The following is a 27,366-nucleotide window of genomic DNA, read 5'->3' as shown; positions in this document are numbered from 1 at the left end:
TGCTTTATACCGCACTTATCAAGTTTTGTAATATTAGTAGAAGTGGTAATAAATGGAAGACCATGCTTAGCATAGAACTAAATATATGACTCAAATCAATTAATTAAAACTCCACAAATACATCTAGCAACTACTGCAGTAGAGAAAGTAAAGAGGAGACAGTCTCAGACTAGTAAAAGTAGAGACACTGGACCTTATAAATCAAGCAAAAGCAAAAATATAAAATAAAAAGATGAATAAATCCATTGAAGTTATGTCAATGCAAAGTTTAGGTAGGTTAGGATAGACTAGTTCAAGATGTCTAAGACCACCTCTGTACATATACACTCTAAGCCTCCCATTTCCCATTCTCAACATAAATGGAAATTGGGCCAAACGAAACATGATGTTTGCAGACAAACTAGACACAAAATACTGGAACATTCAGACAGACATAATAATAAAACATTCTGCTAACTAATAAATAATTAAGAGATGGTAACTAATAAACTTTGATCTCTGGAGCCTTTTGAGTTAGGTACTGTAAAGAAACCACACAACAGTGCAGTTACAAGGTGTTAGTAAATAAAGTGTAAATAGAAATTTTTCATAACATAATTTAGTAGTACCAACTTGTAATACACAGTTTAACCATAGTCTGGCATGATACAAGCTCTTAAAAGCTCAAAAACGAACAGTTAATCGCAGCCATCATGAAAACGCCATATGATTGGGAATTGGGACGTAGTTGAACACGATGGCTTCTGTTTACACTTTCACGCAACCTCATTCGTCCAAATATTTTCACAAATATACTTCACGCATTCAATGAAACCATGTCTATTGTTCTTATGCGTCCATTTCATCATCCTTGTAATGCTGTCACTTTAAACACTGATATCTCAAACCTACCATAAAAGATTTAATTTTTTAACCTTAGCTCGAAGGAACACATATCATCATCTGATGAACATAAGGACCCTGTTGGTCACCTATGATGGTTGAAAATTTTTTTTTCAGAAACTGTTTGTGCCATGTGGCAGGAAGTATAGGTCACATGATCAGATTACGACTAGATGAGTAGACCAAGCTGAAATGAAACTGTAAAGTAGCGAGCATCTATATTTGATAGGCCTAAGGGCTTTCCAGTAGAACCCGAAGTGTTTGTCATAAACTAGTGCTACGAGACAGACGTTTTATATTAAACTTTTTATTGACCTTCTACGTATTTCACGTGATAACATCACATGTCAAAACAATAACCACTTTGAGTTAGGCACGTCATCAAAATAAAGAGATTTCAACCTACGGCATTTTCATGATGGCGGCGATTAACTGTTCGTTTTTGAGCTTTTAAGAGTTTGTAATCACATTACCACATATTTTGCACCTACAACACAGCAGAGTAAGACATGGTGAATCTTTTGATACCAAATAACTGTAATGTGAACTTTGTTGCAAGTCAACCTTTAAAAATATTTAACCGATGACATTTTGCCAAAAGGGATTTTGCCTTACGTGGCTTCTTTTAAACTGAAAGCGGTGGAGGCTACAAATATAACAAGCAATGTTGAAGCAGAAAATAGATTTAGAGTGGAGGAGAGTAATATTAGACGATTTTTATCGAACCAATTAAATATTTGGCAAACCAAATATTTGACATCAGCGAATGTAAGTTGTCCTAAACTGTTGTAATGCGTCTGATCATCACGAAGCAGAAATACATGTAGCTATAAAAGTCTTTTTGCAAAGCGAAACTAAGCTCAGTATGAGATGCAAACATGTATTCCATTGACTCACTGCGATCAGATGAACGTTTGCTTTTGATTAGAAGGGCATGATTGGCCACTACTTATGATAATGCAACTAACTCACCAATCAGAACCCTTTTGTACTAAGCCTACAAAAGTAACACCATTTCCACAACCTTTTGCTTTGATAGGTACATATGCGTGTTACAATTTATAGGGCCGGCTTATACAGGAGATGGATAAGCTTATTTGCAGGGATATACAGTACATTATAATAATGCTCAAAACTAATATTTGATTTTAATAAAGAAATATTAAATATTCAGCATTCAAAGTTTCTGGAAACATTAACAACTTGCAAAAGATTAGAGGGGCTGAAAACTCGGAAAAACACTAAGAATGAAAAATACACCACACACATAAACTGTACACTTTTCCTAGTTTTAATTAAAGTAAATTATACCATGTATCACTCCATGATCACATAACATCTGTTCTTTAGCATTAACCCTATAATATTTATTAAGGAATATTCTGTAATGTTTTTTAGCTGTGGAACTATTTAAATGACTTACAACATATTACACCTTATTTAACATGCAACAGTCTGGACAAAGAAAGCAAGACAAGAAGCAACTTGCTCTTATGACATATTCAAAAACATGCATTAGTGAAAAAAATATCAAGGCATATCAGTACCATCAACTTACCATTGATAGTTGGGATGGAAAATGATGCAGAGCTCTCAATAATTAATAGGAAGTCAGCGAAACATCTAAAGTCAACACCAAGCAAGTCATCTGATACGATTCCTGTTATGGAGAAGGTGAATGGAGGAGCAGCAGCTGCAGCTTCACAGTAAGCTTGATCTATTCTAGAAAATCCTGGAACTCCTGCTATCAGACCATTATTAGCTGTCCATGCATTAGCAAAACCATCAAAGGCACAACTAGACTTATTATCTGTTGTATAGGCACCAGCAACGAGGTGAACAGCAATAACATCTGCATCACCACTAGCAGTACATGTTAGAGTTATCGACTCATCTCTATAGAATGAAGGATAGCCTGTGGAATCTACAGACAATTCAATTTCATTTCCTACAATCATAAAAGAACCACAAGGCATTATATGAAACAACTCAACAAGGTAAGTTCATGTGTACAATAACCTTTCGTCCTGAGTTGTATAATCAACCTACAGTACATAAAGTAACTGTATACTAAGATGCTAGTAATTCTAGTTAATTCAGCACAAGAATAAATAAATAAATACTACAATAACTTTATGTATCAAAAAGAGCTAAAAAATTTATTTTTGCTCTGCGCAATTCAACAAGATACCAATACTAGTTCATGTATTATCAGGATGTATACAACATTGTCCATACAGTGATGGAATTTATAAGTCATTGTGCATAGCTCGACGCAAGAGACAACATTCATGATGCCCCAATTCTGTAACACTCATTTTCATTCCTATTTATAACATTGCATTTTAAAAAATTGCTCTTCAAAGATAAACCTCTTTTTAATTTTCAGTTATATAACTTGCTTTATTTATATATTTGCTCTATTTATCTGTTTATCTATATATTTTTTTTCAAAGTTTGTGGATATGTGGGTAGTTCCAGCTATAGCAATCTTGGAATAAAGAATCCGCACCGCACAAGCTATGCGCACCGTTCTATGCTAAGCATGGTCTTCCATTTATTACCACTTCTACTAATATTACAAAACTTGATAAGTGCGGTATAAAGCACAGCTTAAAGATGAACTTTTACAAAATATTTAGAGGTTTTATCAGCAAGTATTAGTATTTTTCTATTATTTGTGATTGTTTTTGATGTTTGAGGTGATCTGACTGCCAGGATGTTTCAAGATTAAAATCGATAAAACTTGATCGCGGTTCAAATGCTCAGAAGGAAGAATATGTCCAAAATTATGTCACTAGTTGTTATCGTTGCGATAGTTTATATAAGCTATTGCGTTCAAGTTAAAACATTAGTCGCATCTATTCTGTCGGTCTCTTTGCAATTATAGACATCATAATTACACTTTCACGTGATCTGAATGTTTTAACTGCGATCAGGTTTTATTGATTTTAATCTTGAAACAACCTGGCAATCAGATGACCTCAAAGATTTGATCTCGGACCCTCTGCTTCGCCAGTCTGACTGCCTTACTAATTCAGCCGCACAAGCTTGATAGATTCTAATGCGATATATGTCGGTATATGGGAGCAAATACGCACCGGCTTTTTGTTACTATGCAGGGTGATAGTATAACGTCACGAGAAGCTAGTAGCTCTTATTAGTAAGCTTACTCAAACTATCCATTGGCAATGTGCCAGGCTAATAGCATGTGGAAGGCAACTCTCATTACCTTACATTGTTTATAAGCTGATTTGTAATACCCGGGCAATGCCGGGTGGCACAGCTAGACTTCTATATATATATATATATAGATATATATATATATATAGCAGTGTCGGTGCTATATATATATAGCAGCTATTATATAATAATAGCTGTAGTTGGAGGGATAGACATACTTTGAGAAATATATATATATATTTCTCAAAGTATGTCTGTCCCTCCAACTACAGCTATTATTAGCATAGCGTAGCTGGGCAACAATGCTGACGCAATGTCATTGCCTACCGGCATTACAAACTTACTAACTAGCTTAGTGGAATTTTCCATTGGCAATGTGCCAGGCCACTTGGCAATGGCCTTCCACTTGCTGGAGAGTTGCCTGCCAGCAAGTACAGTGGAAACTCGGTTCTCGAACACAATCCGTTCCAGAAGGTTGGTCGATAACCGAGTTGTTTGAGATCCGAAACAGGTTTTCTCATTAGAATTAATATATATAAGTTTTAATCCGTTCCAACACCCTGAATGTTTACCTTTTAAGTATTTTATACATTATTTTATGCATGAAATCGCACATTAAAATGCTGACCAACACATAAAAAGCAATGTATATCTCAGAAAATGTTAAGCAAAATGACAAAGACACAAATAACATAAACATAAATGTAACCCAGGCTAATCGTACATTCGCGTTGTCGTAATCTTTCATACGAAAGATTACGCTAACATGAACGTGTAAAAATTAAAAAGAAGGATAAAAAAAAAGAATTATGAATAGGATTTTTTACTCGGCTACAGAATGTTCTTTTCTCTTAAAATATCTATCCAATGACACTTGCTTCTGCCTTCTTTTTAGCACTTTTCGGAAGTGGTTCATGATAGTGTCGTTAAAGTCATTGATGACTCTGGTGGCTGCAACTTTATCGGCGTGGTGGAGTTCGACAAAATGTTGCAGTTGAGCGAAACGACAACAGTTGGTCACAGAGAGAGCAATCTACACCCGTACGCCGCTCAGCATCCCCCTCACGTACGCACTCATGCGTCGTACCGGCGTTCGAACTCCGATTTTTGTTCGAACTACGAAGCAAGAATTTCTTGAATTTTTTGTTCAGACTCCGATTTGTTCAAACTGCGAGTCGTTCGAAAACCGAGGTTCCACTGTAGTAGGCAAATCTCATCACTTCTCATTGTTTATAAGCTGATTTTTAATACCCGGGCAATGTCGGGAGGCACAGCCAGTATGTATGTAAAACTCAGTGTCTGTAGTCATTTTTCCAGTCATAGCAATTAACATCTAGCAATGAAAAATCTACTTAACACTGAATTGGCACTTGCAAGTCTACAGAAAGGCGTGTTTAACCACTGCTTTAAGCCTCCTTATCAATCATAACTACATGTATTTTATCTATCCTTATCACGATTGAAACGTTCGAAATAAGTACATGCATGTACTTTTTATTATTAATTAGTATTACTTTTCGCATTTGTTTTCCAAATTAAAAAGATTTAAAAGCCTCATAATCATTACATATTTTTAAAATTTTTCACTATCAATTCCGCTACTTTAATTTCTAACGTGCTGTTAAATGCCAGCCATTTCTGGTTCTTCCTATGGGCAATCGCTAAAAACTTTAAACGCTAAAAACTATAGTGGCTGATGGCAGCCATTTAGAAATCTCATAATCTCGACCCGAGATGTTCATAATCTCGGGTAGAGAATTTACCGATGAGGGGTAGGGCTTAATCCAGAAGTGCAAAGGTTTAGTCAGCACCAAGCGATAAGGTTTTAAACCACTGCAAATGTTTAGTTGGTGAGAAATTGAGTCAGTGATCTTTTTGTTTTGTTTAAAGGTTGACTTGCAACAAAATTCACATTACTGATTTATTTGGTATCAAAAGATTCACCATGTTTTATTCTGTTGTGTTGTAAGTGCCAAATATGTGGAAATGTGATTACAAGCTCTTAAAAGCTCAAAAACGAAAAGCCGCCGTAGATTGGAATCTCTTTATTTCGATGACGTAGCCACGAAATTTGGTTATCGTCTTGTCACGTATGTTCTCACGTGAATTGAAAGGCCAATATAACGCTCGATATAAAACTTATCGTAGTACTAGTTTATGACAAACACTTCGGGTTTCATCGAAGACTCCGTACCAAATATAGATGCTCGCTACTTTACAGTTTTGTTTCGGCCTGGCCTAATCGGCATGTTGTAATCTGATCATGTGACCCAATACTTCGCAAACAATTTTTGCAGCACTTTTCGATTAACACAGGTGACCAACAGGCTCGCCTTGATTATCAGACAATGACATGTACTCCTTCGAGCTAAGGGCTAAAAAATTAAAACAAATTTTTACGGTAAGTTATAAGATATCACTGCTAAAAGTGACAGCATTACGATGACGATAAAACAGACGCGTAAGAACAATAGACATAGTTTTATTGAATGCGTGAAGTATATTTGTGAAAATATTTCGACGAATATGGTTGCATGAAAGTGTAAACAGAAACCATCTTTCACAACTACATCACATTTGAGCCGTTTTGGAAAGGGAACCCAAACTACGGCGGTCTCATGTGGCTGCGATTTTCTGTTCGTTTTTTAGCTTTTAAGAGCTTGTAATCACCTTTCCACATATTTTGCACCTACAACACAACAGAGTAAGACATGGTGAATCTTTTCAAATCAAATAACTGTAATGTGAATTTTGTTGCAAGTCAACCTTTAACAAAATAAAACATGCATTTTTTAAAACAAATCTCTAATTAAAAATATGAGATCTTTCCTCAAAATAACATAACGTATTTACATAGCCGTTTATCGTAGTTTTTTCGTGTTAAGAAGAAATGGTAACATGCTCACGAAACAGACAAAAAACTTCTCAAAAATACACCATTAATTCTTCTGTATTCGTTTATATATGATAAATATCCTACATACGTTGTAATATGATTGCACATTTGTAACACAGTATTACACAAAATATTGACTCGTTATGATTATGATTTGAACAAATAAAATGCACATTAAAACAGTTGTCCACTTTGTTACCATTCTGAGAGCTTGAAAAGATTCTATTTCATTTCACTTTAACTATTTATGTTACCATCTCGTGAGGCATTGATTGTGAAAAGGAAGGCAACAGAAAACATCTCATATTTTTAATTAAAGATTTGCCTTAAAAAATGCATGTTTTATTTTGTTAAACATAACAAAAAGATTACTGACTCAACTTCTCACCAACTAAACATTTGCCGTGGCTTAAAACCTTGTCGCTTAGTGTCAACTAAACCTTTGCACTTCTGGATGAAGCCTCACCTCTCCTCGGTAAATTCTCGACCCGAGATTATGAACATCTCAGGTCGAGATTACAAGATTTCTAAATGGCCACAATCAGCCACCATAAAAAACTGATGTGATTTCTACGTTTCTACCAGTATCGAAAGGTACCAGTATAATTGTGTTCAACATTTGGATGGATGCTTCTGCTGAAGAGTAACATTTTTATACACACACTCCTACATGTAGGCTATTCATGTAAACATGTGTGTACAATGTGTGTGTGTGTGCACGCGTGACACACATTATACACATGAATACAATCTAGAAAGACTACATCAAATTCATTCAGAATAGAGCTCTGTTCACACCCGCGATAGACCGTAACAACTAGCTACATTCAGAAAAGCTGACCTTGACCCTCTCATTCAATAAACTGTTGCATATTTAGACTAAAGACAGCAGACCAAATACTATATCATTATTATACTTATTATTGCTGGAGTATCACACTTAGACTTAGTTCAACTTACCAGTAAAAATAGATGGTACGGTGAGAGCTGCTAGTGAACAGAGTATGAATAAGACTCTGAAACAAAACAAGGCAAGTCAGATTATAGAAAACTATCAATAGAATGAACAACACGACATCAAAAGAAATTACAGCTCTATCAACTCAAGTTACAATGAGCGTTGTTACGTGAACAGCTGAATTTATCCACCAAACTTAACATCTCAGAAGAATTTCTTTCAAGTGCTTAGCAAGTCGCTGCCCAAATTTGGGTTTCTGCATGACATAAAAAGTGGTGCTCTTTGGTTTGCAAGCTATTTTGAGAGGATTAATGGTTGCACAGAGTGTAATACAAAAATGAATATAACAACAAACATCATATAAAAGGCCATTTCTGTGAATTCTATGGCATACCCATAGCTTCAACTTCTGTTATACAGTGAAACTAAGCTGATATTTGCCTCATTTGACGTTTCTCTATAGAAATGAGATGGTCAAGCGCTGACTACTACACACTTTTATAGCTGCATTACCAATAGTTAATATAGGCATATGTAGACCTATAGGATAATATGAAATATCTGAAAGCCCAACACCACCACACCTAACTTGTGCTGACATTTGTTCTGTATGTCAAAACTTGCGCACTAATAATGAATCGTCTTGATTAATAACAATGAATTCTCTCGTTGTCCAACTCTAAAGCTTTTCACTTTTTTCATTTAAACTTTAAAAGCAACACCATAGAAATAATCAATAACGGTCTCAGGCTAATAGTAAGTTCCTTGTTTACCGTGGTCTCGACACTTCGATGTACATATATAAAAATTGTTTGCAATAAAAATGGTTTAAATTTATGATGGTATATGAACTTTAAAAGCAACACCATAGAAACACTTAATATCTGTCTCAGGCTAATAGTAGTTCATTGCTTAATGCGGTATTAATGCTTTGATGTACATGTATATGAAAAACGGTTGATAAGTTTGGACCAAAGGTTACATTTAGCGAGCAAAACTTCTACACTTTGCATTTGGGCTAAATGCGGCACGTAAACGTTTTGCTCTGCCGAAAAAAATGTTTGGATGCTAGTATTGACTAGTTCAGCAGCGCATAAAAAGAAATGAGGTTGGAAGACCTTGTGGAAGGTATTGGACAACTAGAAGATGTTTGTTCCATCAAAAGCAACATTCAGAACGCAACTATCTGAACAAACGATGGGAACATTTGTTTTAAAAACGTTAATCTTTGTTTCTCCATGTAATATAAGTATGGTTCATTTATCTCACTTGTTCATGAATGTATATTTGTAGCATTTGTTAGATTATTCTTATATAACTTACAAACTCGCAAATTTATAGCATACTATTTGTTAGCATCATTGCGATAATCTGATCTTACAATTGATCGACGCTCGTAACTGTCCTTCTATTGCACATAAAAAGCTAGTTGTGACTGCAAACTGTAGCAAACATATCAATAAATGCAATGAGTTTTTATGCAACATTGGTAAAAATGAATATAAAATAAAAATGTCTTCAACTTTAGAATGGATTAAAAACTGAAAATGCAAAAAATTGCAAAGAAAGACACCGGCTATAATATCAATGCGCGTCAATCGCAAGCAATAGATATCAACTGGTAGGAATATTTCTAGGTTTTTCAATGCATATTTATTAAGAGATCTTTGACAAGTTGGATGTAAGTTAGCAGATTTATTCTCTTCAAAAGGTTTAATATCGCTCCACCGAAAAAAAAGAGCAAAACGCGTATAGGCAACATTCGCTTCGCTCGTACGACGGTTAAATTTATTTTCGCCAAATTCTGATGAGCCATTTGAAAAATACAACGCCAGCCTCTATTTGAACGTCGCCTCCAATTCATCGACACTATAGATGAAGGGTTGAAAAATAGATGTGTTTATGCCATGGTGTTTATTTAAAGGTTATACGGTAATTTACACACTTATATTTATTGTGTTTCTTTTGATCCGTTCCACAGCTAAAAACTTGATGATTAATACATCAATTGACTGCATATGGCATTGAAATAATTGCTTAGTACAAAAACACGTAGAAAATCAAATGTGAAACTTGAATTGTATACAAAAAATTACACTAAGAAAGTTTTTAACAAAACACTATCATTCTACTGGCATATTGACTTTGCATTAAATACCTATGGAAGATCAATGTAGGCAGAAGTTAAAATAGAAGCTAGTCTAACTTAAACTATGTGAAATTTGTATAAATATATGTTTTTTATACACCTTCATTTACCACCTTTTTTTCTCATAGACATCTAATGAACTGATATCAGTGTTATAACATCTGCTGATATCATCAGCTATCAACAAAAATCCTAACATCGATATCAACATATTGTAGGTATTAAATGATGTAAGGTTGTTACACAGAGTAAAATTGGGTATAGCCATTTTCACTAACATATCACAAGTCACTGCTTAGTATAATGCTAAAACCAATTGACTAAACACTATAAACTCACCCAAGATGGCGCATCTTAAGTGTTTCCATAAATCTCAAGATGATGGACTTCGGTTTAACGATCTTAAAATCCTTGCAAAGGACAAAAAACAGAGATAATTGCATGCCTGACAACGGAAAGAATGAAACTTCATGTTTGAAAGAATAAACATATATATACACTTTTTCCACTTGTAATGTCATAATTACACTAGTTTGATAAACTTCCGTTTGATAAACTAGTTTGACAACTTCCGAAACAAAAATAAATATTATATCATGATTGAGTCAAAATAAGTTTTAGATCTGCCTTCACTGGTATGTCTAAATAAAAATCACTACTATTGATTTTCTGTAACAAATTGTTTATCACGACTGCTTCATTGCACATAACAGATAATTTACAAATGGTATAGGTATAGTATGATTGTCACTATTATATAGTTCATTCTATTTCACTGTCACTATTGGCTTTATGTCTTCAGTTATGTTGAAATACATGAATGCCATTCCAACAACAGCCTGACAATGTTAGAAGACAGAGTCACCAGCCATGGTATCTAGAGGAAAGATATATGAATATGAGAATATTTTTAATTAGTTAAAAGAATAAAAAAAGAAGAATAAGATGAAAAGTTGGTTATTATGAAGTTATAACATGTATCAACCTTTCTATCTTACATATCAATCAGTTGCAGGTATTGTGTAAATGCAAGTAAATGTAGAATTGTGTTAATCATTATCATGCCTGTGCAGAAACTTTGCTTCTATGACAAACTTGATGCAAGACAGCACTGAAAGTCTTTTGTATGCTTCTGTGTAAATTGTAAAGTGTAAATGCTTTGTGATGCTTTTGTAAATTCTGTATGCATGTGATTGATGATTTTAATTTTTAATTGCTAAATTTGTCATTTACTATACATATGCCAGCTCCGTAGCAGGAAGATCAAAGAGCATAGTTATTACTAACTGTAATTTTTAAATGCTGTCAGTTCACATTTTATGAAAGGTCAATGTCAATGTTGTCACATTTCGCGACAAGTTCAATGAAAACAATCATACTTGAATCAAACGTAATATCTTCATAAAAGGTGAATGATGATCATTCAGTAGACATTCCCCGAAGCATCAACACGGGTCGATGAAAATTGAGAAATTGTGTCCTTGTAGTTGTGTACCGATCAAATTAACCAGATTAGAACACTTCTGGGTCATGCATTATTAACACGATGAGTCAGACCGGTGTCTGACACAGAGGCCAGACACACAGTCGGCCACATATCAAAAACAGCTCCCTCTTCGTGAGCACTGATGGGTCAGAATTGTACTCCAAAAGAGCAGTTCCCTCAACATTTGCAGATGCCCGCCGGAATCCCTTTGCAAAGCAGCATCCAGCAACCGGCCTCCATCTAAGGCCTCAGGCTCCTTTATCTAATACCTTTGAGCCCATACCTAGCAAAGTGGTCTCTCAACTCCTGAGCACTCATTACGGACTCCTGAATGACTATGACATCAATTTAGTGATCAGTATCATAATGAACACATTCGTTCAATTATAGAACATTTTTATGGATTGAGGTCAAGATTCTTGGTGCACATGACAGCTCAAAAATCCAGTCAAGTAAAGGCTTAGTGCACGCCCCTGCACCTTACAACCTGATAATTCCACAGGTCCTTGGAAATGTGGATCAGCAGGTAGGCTATGCGGACTTGAGATCTACCACCTTCAGCTCGCCCCGCAGCTGCTGCCAAATCCTAATCTTATCAGCGCACACCACCACCACGTCATCACCAGTATGACACTCGAAAAACGCATTCAGCTCACGATAAACCATGACTGGGCGAACTTTGTCTTTCGTGGGCTGAACCACTGCCAGCAGTGGAATGATGCCTTCTATAGGCCCGTTCCACCGCTTCAGCCACCCTTTCGAGATCCAGCTCTCTAGTTTGGCGCAATGACGCTTTCGCACCTGAGGTGTCTGAATACATTTATACCCAGAGATCTTGGTCTAGAGCCCGTTAAGAAGCTCCCCAGACCATTGCCCAACTAACAGTCCAGCGACCTTTGGCAAACTCGGCGACAAAATCTGGGCCCTCAACCCGCAAAAAGCTCGTACTGCCGCAGGTTGAAGCCCAAAGTCATCCACAGCCTTGCTGGCTGCACTAACAGTGGGTTTTCTTCGAGAAACCACGCAGCATCCTTCCCGTTGAGGTTTTCCCCACAAGACAGTGTATTTCGAATCTAAACCTCACCTAACAGTGACAACACCCATATGATCAATGACATCACAGCCGAGAAGGCAGTCGACCACAAGATTTCTCAACGCACTAATTACTGGCGCAGTAACAAGAAAGCAGTGTCTATGCAAACCAATGATGACTCCACATCACCTCTCTTGCGAGAAACTTTGACATCAGCCAATAACAAAGGCTGGCCTGATAGAAAGCCCTACCACCACTCGTGGAATCACCAGTGTCCGCTTGCTTCCTGTGTCTACAAGACACATGAAACAACGATAGTTGAAAACGGCCCGAAAAACTGGCATGTGACTACTGCACATAGCCCTACCAGTTGCTCCAGACAGTATTAAACTGTCTGATCACACACAAGTACCAATTCGTGCTACTCCGTTTCCATTGAAAAAGACGCACCGCCCCTGTCTGTGCTCTCCTCTTGGAAACTCAACCCACCACTGGTAGACCCGCCAACCAGTCATCATGCGGTTGATGTCTACGACAGCTAGCAAAAAAGTGCTCAGTGCTGCCACACCTGGATCAACCCATTTTTTAAGAACCCTTTGTTGACTTCTTTCCTGCGGCACTCTTACGCCCAAGTCTGTTCTGTTGACAGGCTTTTACACGGTGATTACCACCACACCGAAAACAGCCAAAACTGCTTCCCTGCTGCTTGGAAGCAGCAGCGAGACCTCTTGTCGAGTCCCTATGTGAGCGAGCTTCTGCAGCCCTCCACGAAACTAAACAATCTCGCACACGGGCCAGCACTGACCCAAAATCTGTCATGTATGCGTGTTTGTGCGCCATAGCCCACTCATAAACGGAAGATGGAAGCCCCTAGTAAACTTGAGTCAAAAAGCCAAGATTATCCGAGGTCACCTCCAGTCTTTTCTCGAATCGCTAAAAACGATCCAAATAAACATCAACTGTATCGCCAGCGCAAAACTTGCACTTGAAAAATTGTCGCCATGCTTCCTGTCAAGGCATGGCATACTCCGCTACCAGTGCAGCTTTCACAACCTCCCAGCTGGCGGCCTCCCCCACCATCATACGGCTATATAGCCGGGCAGCCCCACCTTGCAGTCTATATGGGAGGAGTTCCACCAGCACGACTCTTTCTAGAGCACAGAATCGCTCATAGTCAACAATCCACGCAGAAACCTCATCTGACCCATCGCCGGTAAACCGAAACAACTGCCAGCTCAGCCAATCCAAAATGGCCCACGAGCCCGATTGAGAATGCTAGCCAAAACACAAACATCTAACCGCATCGAAGCAGGTGCATGTGTACCTGCTCCTGAAGAACCAGCATCTGTGCAGCAGTGCTTGCTTCGGGCCCACCTGGCTCTCGAGGGAGGACAGTGCCCCCGCTTCCTGACGCGATACCCTCAGGTACAGATGCCAACTAAGTTGGCAACTCAGCTTCCAGAGCCCTGACAAGGGCTGAAATAGCTTGTCAGCAATACAACAAGAATATTGCTGCGCAGCACCAAGCCGCTACGATGACACACCAACTTCCTCTTTGCCACCAGCCTTCACCACCAAGGCGATACACGACCACAGCAGAATGCTGTAACTAATCTCATGGCAGTCCCTACTGCCAACCCGTAGGCAAACCAAATCAGCAGCCTCACTGCTACCCGATGGACTCAAGTCCAATCTCCATAGCGCAGATTGCTTGTCAGTAAAAGCCCGGCAATACACACGATCAGCTCACTTGCTCTCCCACTGAGGCTTCTGCCAAGCATCTGTTTAACACTTGTTTATATAGCGAGACCTGTTAGTCCCTTGGCTTTCCTGTGAGCTATAAATATAATTGTTCATAATATAAAATATTAGGAAAATAGTGGTTATTTTACCGATCCGCTGGTTTCATTATGTTGTCAAATAAATATAGTTGCCCATTATTGTTACCGCTATGATCAGTCAGTTGCCATTCACAAGCATTTGTGATATTAATAGTCGCCATTGTGACATAGCCCAAATTTGGTTTTAGATTTTGAGTATGAAAACTACACTGCACAGCTTTGCCTGCTGTCCCATCTTATTGGCCAGATCAAACAATGTGACAATGATAAAAAACTTTGCCATTTTATTTTAGGGGTGGCAAAATATTCATCAATAATTAAAAAAAAAAGTATGTTGTTCGAGTGACGTCGGGTAAATTATATTTAATTTTAAGCATATACTACGGCCTCTACCAATATCAAAATTGGTACAAATGGGTATATTGAAATGTTTTATTTTCCATGGATCCTAGTATATCGCTAAAATTGAAGAGGGAAAGAGAGAATTAGGTATTTGCTGATTACAGGTTTTGTTGTTTTATCCTACTAAATGGAAATCAGGTATTATCCGCGATCGACGCATATAAGCGATAGGAAATCTAGACTCAAAAACTAACAAGGCAAGGCGACCGCCCCACGAGAACTGTGTTAGCTCCAAAACCCAGGCTAGCACAATCCGAACAGAGCTCGATCATCAAACCCTGCCCATATGATAGCGGTCGCCTATCCTGTGGAGGTTTACATCATTGCTACGACTAATGACTTGAAAAAATAATTCATAAGCAATCATTGCTCAGAAATTAGTAGACAGAGAAAACCGCAACCATTTGCATATCAAACATATAGGGAAACCTATATGTTTGATATGCAATAATTCAGCTGCTGTAAACAAGGTAGCAAATGTCAAAAGACCTTACACTCAAAACCATCCTGACTATGACGGAAGATGTCCTTTAGGTACAGCTAGGAGGCAGGAACAGCTTAATAGACTAACAAGGCAGGTTAATGGATAAATGGCTATGATGAATGCAGCTACAGCTACTGCTGGGTATGAGGTTTAAGATTAAAATTTCCAAGGCAATTGCTTCATACAGCCACAGTGAACTGTTCAAAGAATGCATGGTTTCAGCCGTTCAAACGCTCTACCCTGACAAGCAAAATATTCAGCTAGCTGTTCAGTCCCTATCTAGAAACACGTGTACAACACGGATAGAATCTATTGCCAATCATGTGACTGAAGGTGTCATATATAACTTGAACAGGTGTGAATCATTTTCAGTTGCAGTAGATGAGAGTACTGACATAAATGATGTTGTTCAGCTGAGTGTGTTTGTTCGGTATTATCTCAAATACAAGTTTAGGGAGGACCTTGCAGCAGTTATTTGACTGACAGGACGTATGATGGAAGAAAATATATCTGGCATTCAAGGCTTACATGGACTCCCATAAAGTGTCAATGCATAAGATAATATCTGTAGCAACAGACGGCTCCCCAGCTATGGAGGGTATATATTCTGGTTCTGTTAATCGCCTAAATAATAACAATCCTCAGATGATTGCATTTTATTGTATAATACACGAAAGCATTATCTGTGCACAACTGCAAGATGAATGTGGAAGTCTTATGCTGGACATAATGAAACTAATCAACTTTCTCATATCAAAATCATCTCTACGACACCGCCAGCTTAGAAAATTTTTACAGTAGTCTGATTCCAGTATTGTTAAATGATGAATTGTTAGTACACGACAATGTCAGGTTAGTACCATATTGCTATCTTCAAATTATATTTGACATACTTATTTTCATTACATTATGATGAGGTAAAAAAGCACTGCAAAGTTGTGAATATTGTCAATTATTTTTAATATACAATGTTCTTTAATGTACTTGTGCAGATGGCTGAGTAAGGGTGGAGCTTTGCAAAAGTATGGTCTGTAAGACAGCACATTGAGCAGTTTCTTAGTGAGATTAAAGGAGATACAGCAGAACGATTTTTAGAAATCGTCAGATCGGAGCATTCATTGAGAGACATGGCTTTTCTGACAGACATTTTGGCTCATCCGAATGAGCTAAATTTGAAGTTGCAGGGCAAAGATCGTAATGTGGTAGAACTCTGGCAGGCAGTAACATCTTTTAAAGACAAACTCCACTGCTTTTACGAGGACATAAACAGTGATATGCATGACTTTCCAATCATCAGGGAAATTGTGAATGGTCGTGATGATGTTGTTGACCTTACAGCAGCACACGCTTTTTTCATTGATGTTTCTTCAGAGATTGAGTGTCGCTTTGCTGCCTTTGACAGTATAAATGGCATTATTGAGTTGGTTGCATGGCCATTTCAGGCACATCAGCGTTGGAAAGCCCCAGTTGATAACTTTCCTCATGTTCAGACCCATGTGACAGAATTAGAGCTGTGTGATTTAAAGGCAGATATACTGGCTAAAGCTCAATTTGCTGGACAAACTATTGTAGGGTTCTGAACGCAACCTGCTGTGCAGGAGAAGTATCCTATGCTACGCAATATGGCAGTGCACTTACTTTCTTTGCTACAACCTACTTGTGTGAATCAATGTTTTCAAAGCTGACATTTATCAAAAGTAGGTATCGCATTGTACTGACAGAGAAACACTCAACAGCTCTTAACCGTAGCAGTAACTAAAGATAAGCATTGCTTTACAGCAATAGCTGCAATATGTGTTGTATTTATTTATACAACACATATTTTTGTTAAAAATTTCGTCCTAAGCATAGAGCTAATCAAAAAGCTATTGATAGGCCAGAGGCAATTGACAGAAAAGTCTGTCATTGGTCTCATGAATTTCTCAAGATACTCGAGAGAGAGACACAGGATATGGTTACTAAAAGCTGGTTACAGCAATAGCTGCTGTAACCAAGCTTTTAGTAACTAGCAGCTATTGCTGTAAGCAAGCTCGCTTACAGCAATAGCTGCTGTAAGCGAGCTTGCTTTACAACAACAGCTGCAAAGCAAGCTCGCTTCCATATGTCTCATTAATGTTGCATTTTACAAATACTTCTTCTGCACAGTAGATTTTGTTGAGAATAAACCTACATATATTATTATGTTACACCTTGTTACTTCCATGTTTATGTTCATCCCACGACTAAACATGAGCGAAGCAATTGTTTGGGAGCTTTATGATAAATGCATATGCGCACACAACTCCCAAAAAATTATCAGTCAACGGCCGTTACCAAACCCTTGTACCGAAATCCAATCAAAAAATTTAACCATTTTTGTGTAGTCGTTATAATAAGTATAATAATGATACAAAACACATATAAACATATTTAAATATGTTACCAAGTCTTTGAAAGGTTGACACAATATTCTAAAACTAACCCATCTGATCGGATTATACATAAATAGACAGATTAACTTGGCCTAAAATTGCCATAAAAACTTGACAAGCCTTTTTAAATCAAAATTAAGACCGGCCAACGAAACACCGATAAGGCCGTGCAACAGAGTAGAACCATTAAATCATGTGCATTTTACGAGAAAAACGTGCACATTTCACCAGTCTATGGCATTGTCCAACTGCTTAAGGTTTCTGTAATTAACGTAGAAGTACTAAAAAGTAATCGTTTCTTTTTTGCCGATTCTACCGAACTCTGATATTTTGGACACTTATAATGAGTACTTTGGTATTCCAACTGATGTCCAAAGCAGTGAAAGTGAAGGAAATGACGATGATATTTTTCTAACGATTCTTATAAGATTATTACAATATTTAATTGTAAGAATAATTATTCTATTTTATAGTATAAAATAGAATAATTAACTTTTCGAATCAAATCAAATCATCATTTGTGACAAATCAGTACAAAATGATTTGCTTCAAATATTCAAATCACCATGATTTGAGAGCAGCTCTGTTTTATACGATTATTATAAGATTTAGTTATAAGAATAATCATTCGAATTTACAAGATCAAAGTATATAGTGACCGATGGTGTGCAATATGTTACTGTTATTATTTTTCTAAAGATTTTGTTGATGATGCTGCGGCTGTGCCCAATATCGCGGTACTGCAAAGCCGTTTTTAATATCTGCAAAATTAAGTAATAGGCCTACATTTTCTTATAGATGTATCTATTTCTATGACAACCAACTAAAATCTGTTTAGATTTTTAAATTCAGCGTAATTTTTTAGATATAAATACAGAAATCTAGATAAATATCACAACTTCTTGATATTGGTTGCTATGACCAATAATATACAGCCCCCCTCTCCAGCCTGTATATATTACACAGCAGCTTGCCATTTTACTTCTAATATTGCATTTGTTCTATTGCAGGGAAGAGATATAAACATATAATCTTTTCCTTTCATTATTGCTGTTTGTTGTACATATTAACACCCAGTACGTTACAGCTACCATTGCAGTTCTCCAATTGCACTGCAGTGCCATTTGACTGCTAATACTGCATTTCTCAACCGGCAGTACTCTTTCTTTTTCCATTATCACTTTGGTCGTGGGCTGTATGACAGGGGAATTTCTAGTGTATATATGTTTACTTACACACTGTTACATGTTGTAGCTGCATATTCACGTGCGTAGTCACAGACTTCATGGTATTGTTTTTACCAGCGCTACGCACGTGCTATTGTTTAGCTTTTGACCCCACCAAATACAAATATAAGAGTCACGCAGGCGGGGCTTTTGGTTTCCTGCTTGGTGACAAAACATGGCCTCCAAAATACTGTCCGAAGGGTAATGTTCGAAATCCTGTTTGCCAGCCTTTAGATAGTAAGCAGCCATTAACCCAAACACGTTTTATGGTGCCCCGAGTTACTTTATTTGATTTTATGTTAACAAAATTGGGTTGTGCTTAGAATAAATTGATTTACTAAGTTGACGTTGGGGAGTCACTCGGCAAGCAACCTAAAGCCCATTCCCACACAAATTGTGTTTGGTACAGTGTTGTGTAATGTGTTATTGGGTTTCAGTATTAACTAGATTGTGTATTGTATTTTATTATTGAGTAAGTCGACATTTTTAACTACTACAATAGTGGTATTTGACGCTGGCAGTAAGAATATTATGTTAACAAATTTTAAAACAGGAGTTGTCATAATAGTTTTACTAGTCATATTGGTAGTTTTCTTGTGGAAATTTTAACACTGTCAGAATGGAAAGGTTTTTATGCCCCGAACCACTGAAGGAAGGTGGTGATTTGCCAGAACAATGGAAGAGGTTCAAGAGAAACTTTGATTTATTTCTGGTTGCAACAGAGAAGAGTGACTGTGCTGATGCTGTAAAGGTAGCACTGCTTCTCTGAACCATTGGTCCTAAAGGTTTAAACATATATGATTCTTTTTCATGGTCTAGTGAGGCCAGTAAAATGGTCTATAGGCAAGTATGTAAGAAATTCGCAGAGTTTTGTGCTCCCAGGGTTAACACAGTTGCAATGACTCATCAGCTTTTGACAACCAAACAGGGCAGCAGAACTATAGACGAGTTCATTACAGAGCTACATAAGATTACTCGAGACTGTGACTTTGGCGCTATGTATGATCGCATGGTTCTGCAAGCTTTGATACTTGGGGTAGAAAGTGACAAAATGAAGCGTAGAATGTTTGAAACACCAAACATCAAACTGGAAGAAGCTCTAGGATTGTGTCGGTCAATTGAAGCGGCAGCAAGAGATCTTAAAGCAATAGAGGGTATGGTGGCGGAAGATGTTAATGCATTGAGCTTGTATAAAATAAATGAGCCAAAGCCTAGGAAAAGCCAGCCAAAGCCCAGGAAAAGCTAGCCAAAACCCTCTGCTTCTGAAGCCAATTGTAATAGGTATAGTGGAGTACACCCCCTCGTTTATGTCCAGCCTATGGTCAGAAGTGCCACAAATGTTCGATGATGAATCATTATGCACGGTGTTGTACGGTTCGCAGTCAGAACTTTCAGGATGGAACTAAGAAAAAGGAATTGGTACATCAAGCGGAACTGCTGAATTATTCTACAGACGAAGAATATAGCAACAGTATATCCATCACGATGAAAGATAGGAAACTGTTGTCAACACTGACATTATCATCTCCTGCTGTCACCTGACAAATTGAGTTTCAACTTGATACAGGTGCGACCTGTAACATTCTCACAGTCAATGATTACTGTGCACTAGAAAGTCCTAAGCTACAAAAGACTGATACTACACTCAACATGTATGATCAAACATCTTGCACACCACATGAATGGTGCTACCTGAAAGTGAAGGACCAAGGGGGTAAAAAGATAAAGTTACGTTTTCTTGTGGTGGAAAGTCGCCAACATAGTTTACTATCAGGTGATGCATGCTTGGAAATGGAGCTCTTACATTTGTCTGAGACAGTAAACTTTTTGTCCGATACAGATATTCAAGGTATGCTGCTTGAGTATGATGACGTATTCGGTGGTTTGGGTGAGCTGCCAGGAGAATATCGCATTGAGTTGGAGTCGTCAATAAGGCCAGTGCAGGTTCGCCCACGAAAGGTGCCATTGACAATGAAAGCAGAGGTAGAGAAGGAGATCAGGTCACTTGAGAAACAAGGAATTATTGAGGAAGTTGACAAGCCAACAGCTTGGATTAGCCATATGATTCCTATCAAGAAACCAAACGGAGACATTAGGATATGTATTGACCCCCAGAATCTAAACCGAGCAATTCTACGCAATCATGTTGAAATGCCAACTTTAGGAGACATACTCCCACAGCTGAATGCTGCAACATGTTTTTCTCTCTGTGATGCAAAGAATGGTTTTCAGCAAGTCAAGTTAGCAGAAGAGTCAACAGATCTCACCACTTTTTGGACTCCAGAATCACGCTACAAGTATGTTAGAATGCCATTCGGAATTTCTTCGGCCCCTGAAGAGTTCCAAAGAAGGCTAGCAAATGCATTAGAGGAATTGGAAAGAATAGCTGTGGTTGCAGACGACATACCAGTATTCGGAAAAGATCGGCAGGATCATAACAGAAATCTCAGGAAGTTACTTGAAAAGGCTAGGATGTCTGGCCTTAAGCTAAACAAAGACAAATGCAAATTTCCTCACTCAGATCTTCCATATATAGGTCATATCCTGACTTCCAAAGGTCTAAAACCGGATCCACGAAAGATAGAGGCTATTCAGAACATACAGCTACAACATGTAACACACATTACTTAAAATACACATACATGTACGTATATACAATTATATTCATCCCTGACCCTCCTGATAACGCCTGGTTACCTGTTTGGCCATCCACCAAAAGTATTTGGGCACCCTTGATCTATACCTTACTATGGTGAGCTGCAAATGAGAATAACATTCTCGAACTGGGAATAAGCTTCATCAGCAATTGCTCTCAATGGTAAGAATATTCCAATGATGATCGGATAGATAATATTTCCTCTGTGCGAAACCCAGAGAATTAAAGCCCTAGTAAACTCCAACAGCTGCGAAAAGAATGATCGCTCACTAGGAACTACATGTACATACTCTATAATAGAGCATTTCCTCGTATGCTGATTGATGCTACATGTATGTAATTACTCATCTACAACGTGGGCGGAGTTACTAAAGCGTGCAGAGGCAATTTGCTAAATAGACGCGCTATAAATGTTGCATTTCGTTTACTCGCTACGCGGTTTTACTAGTAGCTAGCGAAAATCGGTGAAGGTTAGCTTGATAAACACGAATAAAAGCACGCGATACAGCTGCCCGTAATGTCGGTGATCCAATCATCATGCAAGATTATGTATTTCATCCAATCAGCAATGGCTGGACGAACCGAAGCAATGTGTATCGTAATGCATTTTTTGCAGATCTACACATTGCTTCGGTTCGCATATATAGCCTTAGGGGGGTTACAGAGATTACGCCTACAAGAGGATTCGGCTACAAGAGGTTTCGCCTACACTTCCTGGAGGTTACGTCTACACTTCCTGGAGGTTACGTCTACACTTCCTGGAGATTACGTCTACAGTTATGGAGATGGTGCATACCATTGATTGTTGAAGAAAAAATGTAAGAAAAATGGTAAAAAGTAATGCAATAATAGTGTTTTCACTTAACATTGATTGAAAAAACTTACTATTGATTAAAGTCATCTATCAATCAGAACGAAAATTGTGGAAGTGTAAAATAAAAACAATTTAATATCTCCTTTCCTTTCTTGGCTTTCTTAACGATTACTACCACTGCTACTATTACTACTGGTGTTCGGAGCCACAAGAACGCTAAGATGTGTGCTTAAAATCTCAAAGCTTTGGTAGATGCTTTGAGTCTGATAAAATCATCACTACCTTAGGGTGGTAGTACCATTCGTTGTACTACGAATTATTATTTATTGATAGTTTGTAATTAATTAATAGTCTGCAACTAACGGTGAACTAGTATTAATAATTTGATATATTGGGCGTTGGTCTGTCTGCTTATAGTAATTTAATAGTCAAACGAGTGTGGGTAAATGAATGAGACAAAATTATATGATTATTTGCGAATAAATAACAAAAAAATAAATGGTTGTTTTATAACTAAATTGTTCCATTCTTCTGGTCACTTTTAATGTTTTACGCATTGCTTTGTTTTAGCTTGCTTTGTAAAACATTGTTTTAGCAATGTCTTATGCATTGCTAATATATACAGAGTAGTAGTAATATTATATCTTTGGTATATTACACCATATTCATAATATATATTACATATAATTATGTAGTGGTTTTATTATTTTGTGTTGCAAGCAAGGTTGATTGATCGAAAGGTTGAATCATGAGTTAAAACTGTTTGTCTTGGGATGGCTATTTGTGATAAGTAACATTACATTAAAAATTTCATCCTCTGAGCAGTACAATTAGTCTAAAACTGTAAATTATGAAACGCCAATACCATGTAGCAGGCTGTACGCTACCATTTTCCATGTATGTAGCTTTGTACGCAACATCTAAATTACAAGTCCCAAGTAGCGAATGGGACCAATGTCAATATTGGTATATTGATATTGGTCCTGATCAATAAGTCAATATCACCACCCAGAATTTTACTAAAAACATTATGACAAAGTTTAACTCATCTGTCTTTCAAGGTTTCAAAATAATTAATTTCTCATAGTTGAAGAAAACTAACTCTGCTTTTTTGTCTATACAAAAATCTCAGTGCAGCGTTTTGAGTTCACTTTAGTAAAGTAATATCCTTTGTAAGGTAAAGGTCCCAAACCATGCAGCCATACTCAGGACCAGGTCTAACTCGTGAAGTATCAGCTATCTTTCTTGTCTTTTGATCTGCATCTTTCAGAACCATTGTAAGCATGCCGATTAATTGCTCTTCCTCGGATTCAATTTTAAAAATATGTTGATTAAATTTTAGATCATTCTGCAACTCTACCACAAAACAAGGATTAGAAGTCACACTTTGAAGATGGTGATCATATAAGATGAGAAAGTTATTTGTATCCATCGGCAAAGACGACTTGCCAATAGAGAGATGGTAATACTTTTGTGGATTAAAATCATGTGCCAAATTTTGGCTCAAGATTCAAGGGAGCATAAATCTTGTTGCAGCATGGGAGCTTTGTCTTGTGTAGCTGTTGAGGCTTTGTGTTATCAGCTAAGTTGTCAGTTCATCTTCGGCCACTTTTTTGGCACTCACATGGAGTCCCTTAATACCTCGTCTCTTAGCCTACCAAGCATCATTTTATGCAATATGTAGCAGGCACAAAAATAGCTCTAGACTCTCTCAACAAGCGGTTTGGGAGTTGTCTGTTAGAGTTTTGCTGTTGAGCACACGACTCCTTTCTTAAAGCTAGTCTAAACAGGCTAAACTAGCTCATACAATGATTAGCAGGGCTTTTGGCTCACAAAAATGAAGCAAAAGTTTAATCATTATATTACTGTTTGAACATTTTAGAATATTATACCTATAACCTAGCTTAAGTTGATTTGTTCTGTATCTTGCAAAAATCTTGCAAAATCTTGCATTTGTTCTCTGTGCAAATTTTCTTATCCGCTCACTGTTGGGTTTCTGATGTATCGAGGTAGAGAAAGTAAATTGCATTATCATACTTTCTAATATTCTCAAAAAACATACTGCTTTTTCATAACCTTCTACTCTACTTTGTAGAACATTGAAAGTCGATTGAGAAAGAATGATGACAGTCAGAAGATAGGGTGATATGACGATACATACGTTATTGAACAAATACTAGTACAAGTACAGATACTACCATTTTAAGATGTATCACTGACATGATGGTGCTTATATGTGATGAATGAGAAAATGGAGCAAACAAATCTGTAACTGGATGTTTGTATTTTTTTGCAGAATAAATCCTAAACTTATAATCTATCTATTGATTCAATTGATGAAATAGGAAAACTTCAGCAAGTAAAAATACTGCAAGAATGTGTACTTAACATATGAACTGTTGTGTGTACAAAAGTAGCCCAATTCCTCCAAATTATACAAAAGTGAGTAATTTTGTATAAGTCTAAATGATATTCACTTCGAAATAGTCTTTTAATGTATGCTTATTATATAGCAAAGCTAAAGAGAAGGAGCAGTTATAGTAGCCATGCAAGGAGATTGAGAAATGGGTTTTTACTTCATTTCAAAGTTATTTATTACAGCATTACAATGTGGTTGAAGCTATGGCCACTTTAGCATAATTTTATCAAACGTGCTTAATTGTTTTGTGGTATTTTTGTTAATTTAGAGTTGGCTCCTTTATATGTCATATTTTTTCTTGCTAAAACAATATTGTTTAGTAAATAATTTCTTTTTTATCAAAGTGAAATAACAGGTTATATGCAGAAAAATCAAATTTTTATGAGAGCCTTCTTTTGCTCATTTATGATGGATGACACTATTGTAAATCATATAACTTGTATTTGTAATTTACTCTGTATATATGCATATGTACCCAAGGGTGATCTCAACCGGCTGTGAGGGAGGCTCCATGTAAAAGTGAAACATAATGGTATGCAATAGGAGATAAAAAACAACTCCAAAGTTATGAAATGATATATTGACCAACAACCATTGATCACTTTTAGTGATGGGCTGCTGATAACATAGAAATACTCAGTTATTGACATGTGTCTGTATGTATAAGAGTAACAACTTCAAAAATACATACGCTTGTTTTTTGCTTAATAATTCAATAAAAATGTGGTTTTAACTTCAATAACACGGTGTGTTGCAAATAAACGACTGTTAAATCACCATGGTTCCCAATAATCAACTCGAATTAAATTTATATATTTGCAAGGATTTGATATATGGATGATAATAGGATTCGATATAAAAAATAATTTACGTAATAAAATACATCAACACACGTTCATAACATGCATTCATCGTGCCATTCGTAATTTTCTGCATCACAATTCACAGAATTAAAGTAGGTTCAATATTCTAGATCGTAGGCATAGTCTATCAGCTTGTAGACGTAATCTCCTGTAGGCAAAATCACTTGTAGACGTAATCTCCTGTAGGCAAAATCACTTGTAGGCGTAATCTCCTGTAGGCAAAATCACTTGTAGGCGTAATCTCTGGCACCCGCCTTAGGGTAAACCGTTAGAACTATGGATTGCCTTTACCAGCATTTCTTTTTGTTTAATCTTACTCCTCTTGTACCGCTATCTCAATAAGAAGTACAATTGTTATCATTTATAGTAATCTATAGTATTTTATATGTCTTTTAATGACCATTAATGGTTGAATATCAAGAGCTACTCTAGTAACAGATCCAAGAAAAATATTAGTAATCACGAAATGTTTTACACAACGAATGATGCATGTACACTAATGTAATATAAATTATTTTACATGCTAGTATTTACTAAGTCGACTGTTGCGCCATAGGCAGTATTATACGATGAAGAGTCATGAGAATGCAGAGACTCTAATGGTCTAACGACCTACTATGCAACTATTTTATGGTAAAACCTCGTGTTTGGGAAGTTTCCATGCTCAAGAAATGCTAACCAGCTTTTAGTAACCATCTCCTGTGTCTCTCTCGAGTATCTGGAGAAATTCACGAGACCAACGACAGACTTTTCTGCCAATTGACTCTGGCTTATCAATAGCTTTTTGGTTAGCTCTATGCTTAAGACGAAATTTTTAACATATATATGTGTTGTATAAATAAATAGACTTACATGAACTGATGCAAAGAAGAGAGTCTGTCTTTTGTTCCACTTTTTTATACTCCCCATATTGCCATATACCAACAAATCTACTAGCTTTGCCCACTAGCTTTATTCACTCACCGTAATTGCTAAGACCACCTGTACTGCTTTAAGCTCAGACGCCAATATAGCCTGAGCCTAACAAATTCCATAATACAACAATCTGCCGATGGTAAAGTATGTGACTCCTTTATTGTGAAAACAAGTCTTTTGGAGCAGGCGTACTAACATTTTAAGAAATTTAGTATATTGCATAGCAATTTCCCTTGAATGTGTCTTTAAAATCAAGGTAATGCTGATTGTCGAAGCAAAGTATTTAAATGAGTGGTTTACTAAGCCTGTGCCCCTCAGAAACTTTACAAAAAGACTGGATCTACCGATGCTCATCGAGTCAAATTTGCTAGCATTAATCTCACCTGCCAGTCTTTTATTCACACAATTAGTTGGTTTAAACTATTCTGACGATTTTACTCTCTGAAGGACCTTTAATGGTATTATAGATCATAGAGCCATCAGTGAAAAGTTCAAAACTGGAAAATCTATGACAACTTTGCATATTATTAACATGTTAAAAAGCAATCCAAGCATTAACCCTTGATGCTTGGATGCGTGCATGGCACACTTGAATCTATTAGATGCAGCAGGTCAGATGTTGCTCTATTACCTGTTTGCATGCTGTATGCTTTCTAGAAGCTAAGACTTGAAGATGTATGTGATAGTTGTTCAGTTTTTAAATTAAGTTGTTATTGGAAACAACGTCTTAGGACTTGGCAAAGTTCAT

At 37.0% G+C, this 27,366-nt stretch overlaps 1 protein-coding gene and 1 long non-coding RNA gene across 3 annotated transcripts in view; one reads left to right on the top strand and one right to left on the bottom strand.

Moving 5' to 3' along the window:
- The window catches only part of LOC137396593 (uncharacterized), a 34,170-nt gene extending 12,324 nt beyond the window's left edge, over positions 1-21,846 (bottom strand). Inside the window, exons 1-4 of one of the 2 annotated variants that reach the window (XM_068082908.1) lie at positions 21,649-21,846; positions 10,408-10,478; positions 7,922-7,977; positions 2,441-2,830 (exon numbers count right to left, since the gene is read on the bottom strand). In XM_068082908.1, coding sequence (XP_067939009.1) covers positions 2,441-2,830; positions 7,922-7,977; positions 10,408-10,478; positions 21,649-21,660 — 529 coding nt within the window. In that variant the 5' untranslated portion in view covers positions 21,661-21,846. The remainder of the gene's footprint in view (positions 1-2,440; positions 2,831-7,921; positions 7,978-10,407; positions 10,479-21,648) is intronic. The other variant, XM_068082907.1, reaches the window with a different exon arrangement.
- A 437-nt stretch (positions 21,847-22,283) lies between these two features.
- LOC137396877 (uncharacterized) lies at positions 22,284-24,741 on the top strand. Its single transcript, XR_010978642.1, has 3 exons — positions 22,284-22,425; positions 23,764-23,883; positions 24,517-24,741. It is a non-coding gene; the product is annotated as an uncharacterized lncRNA (long non-coding RNA).
- The last annotated feature ends 2,625 nt before the right edge of the window (positions 24,742-27,366 follow it).

The sequence above is a fragment of the Watersipora subatra genome, chromosome 5, assembly GCF_963576615.1.
Source record: "Watersipora subatra chromosome 5, tzWatSuba1.1, whole genome shotgun sequence".
Taxonomy (NCBI): Eukaryota; Metazoa; Bryozoa; class Gymnolaemata; order Cheilostomatida; family Watersiporidae; genus Watersipora; species Watersipora subatra.
The sequence above is the reverse complement of the archived record's forward strand: the minus strand, read 5'-3'. Positions and strand labels throughout refer to the sequence as shown.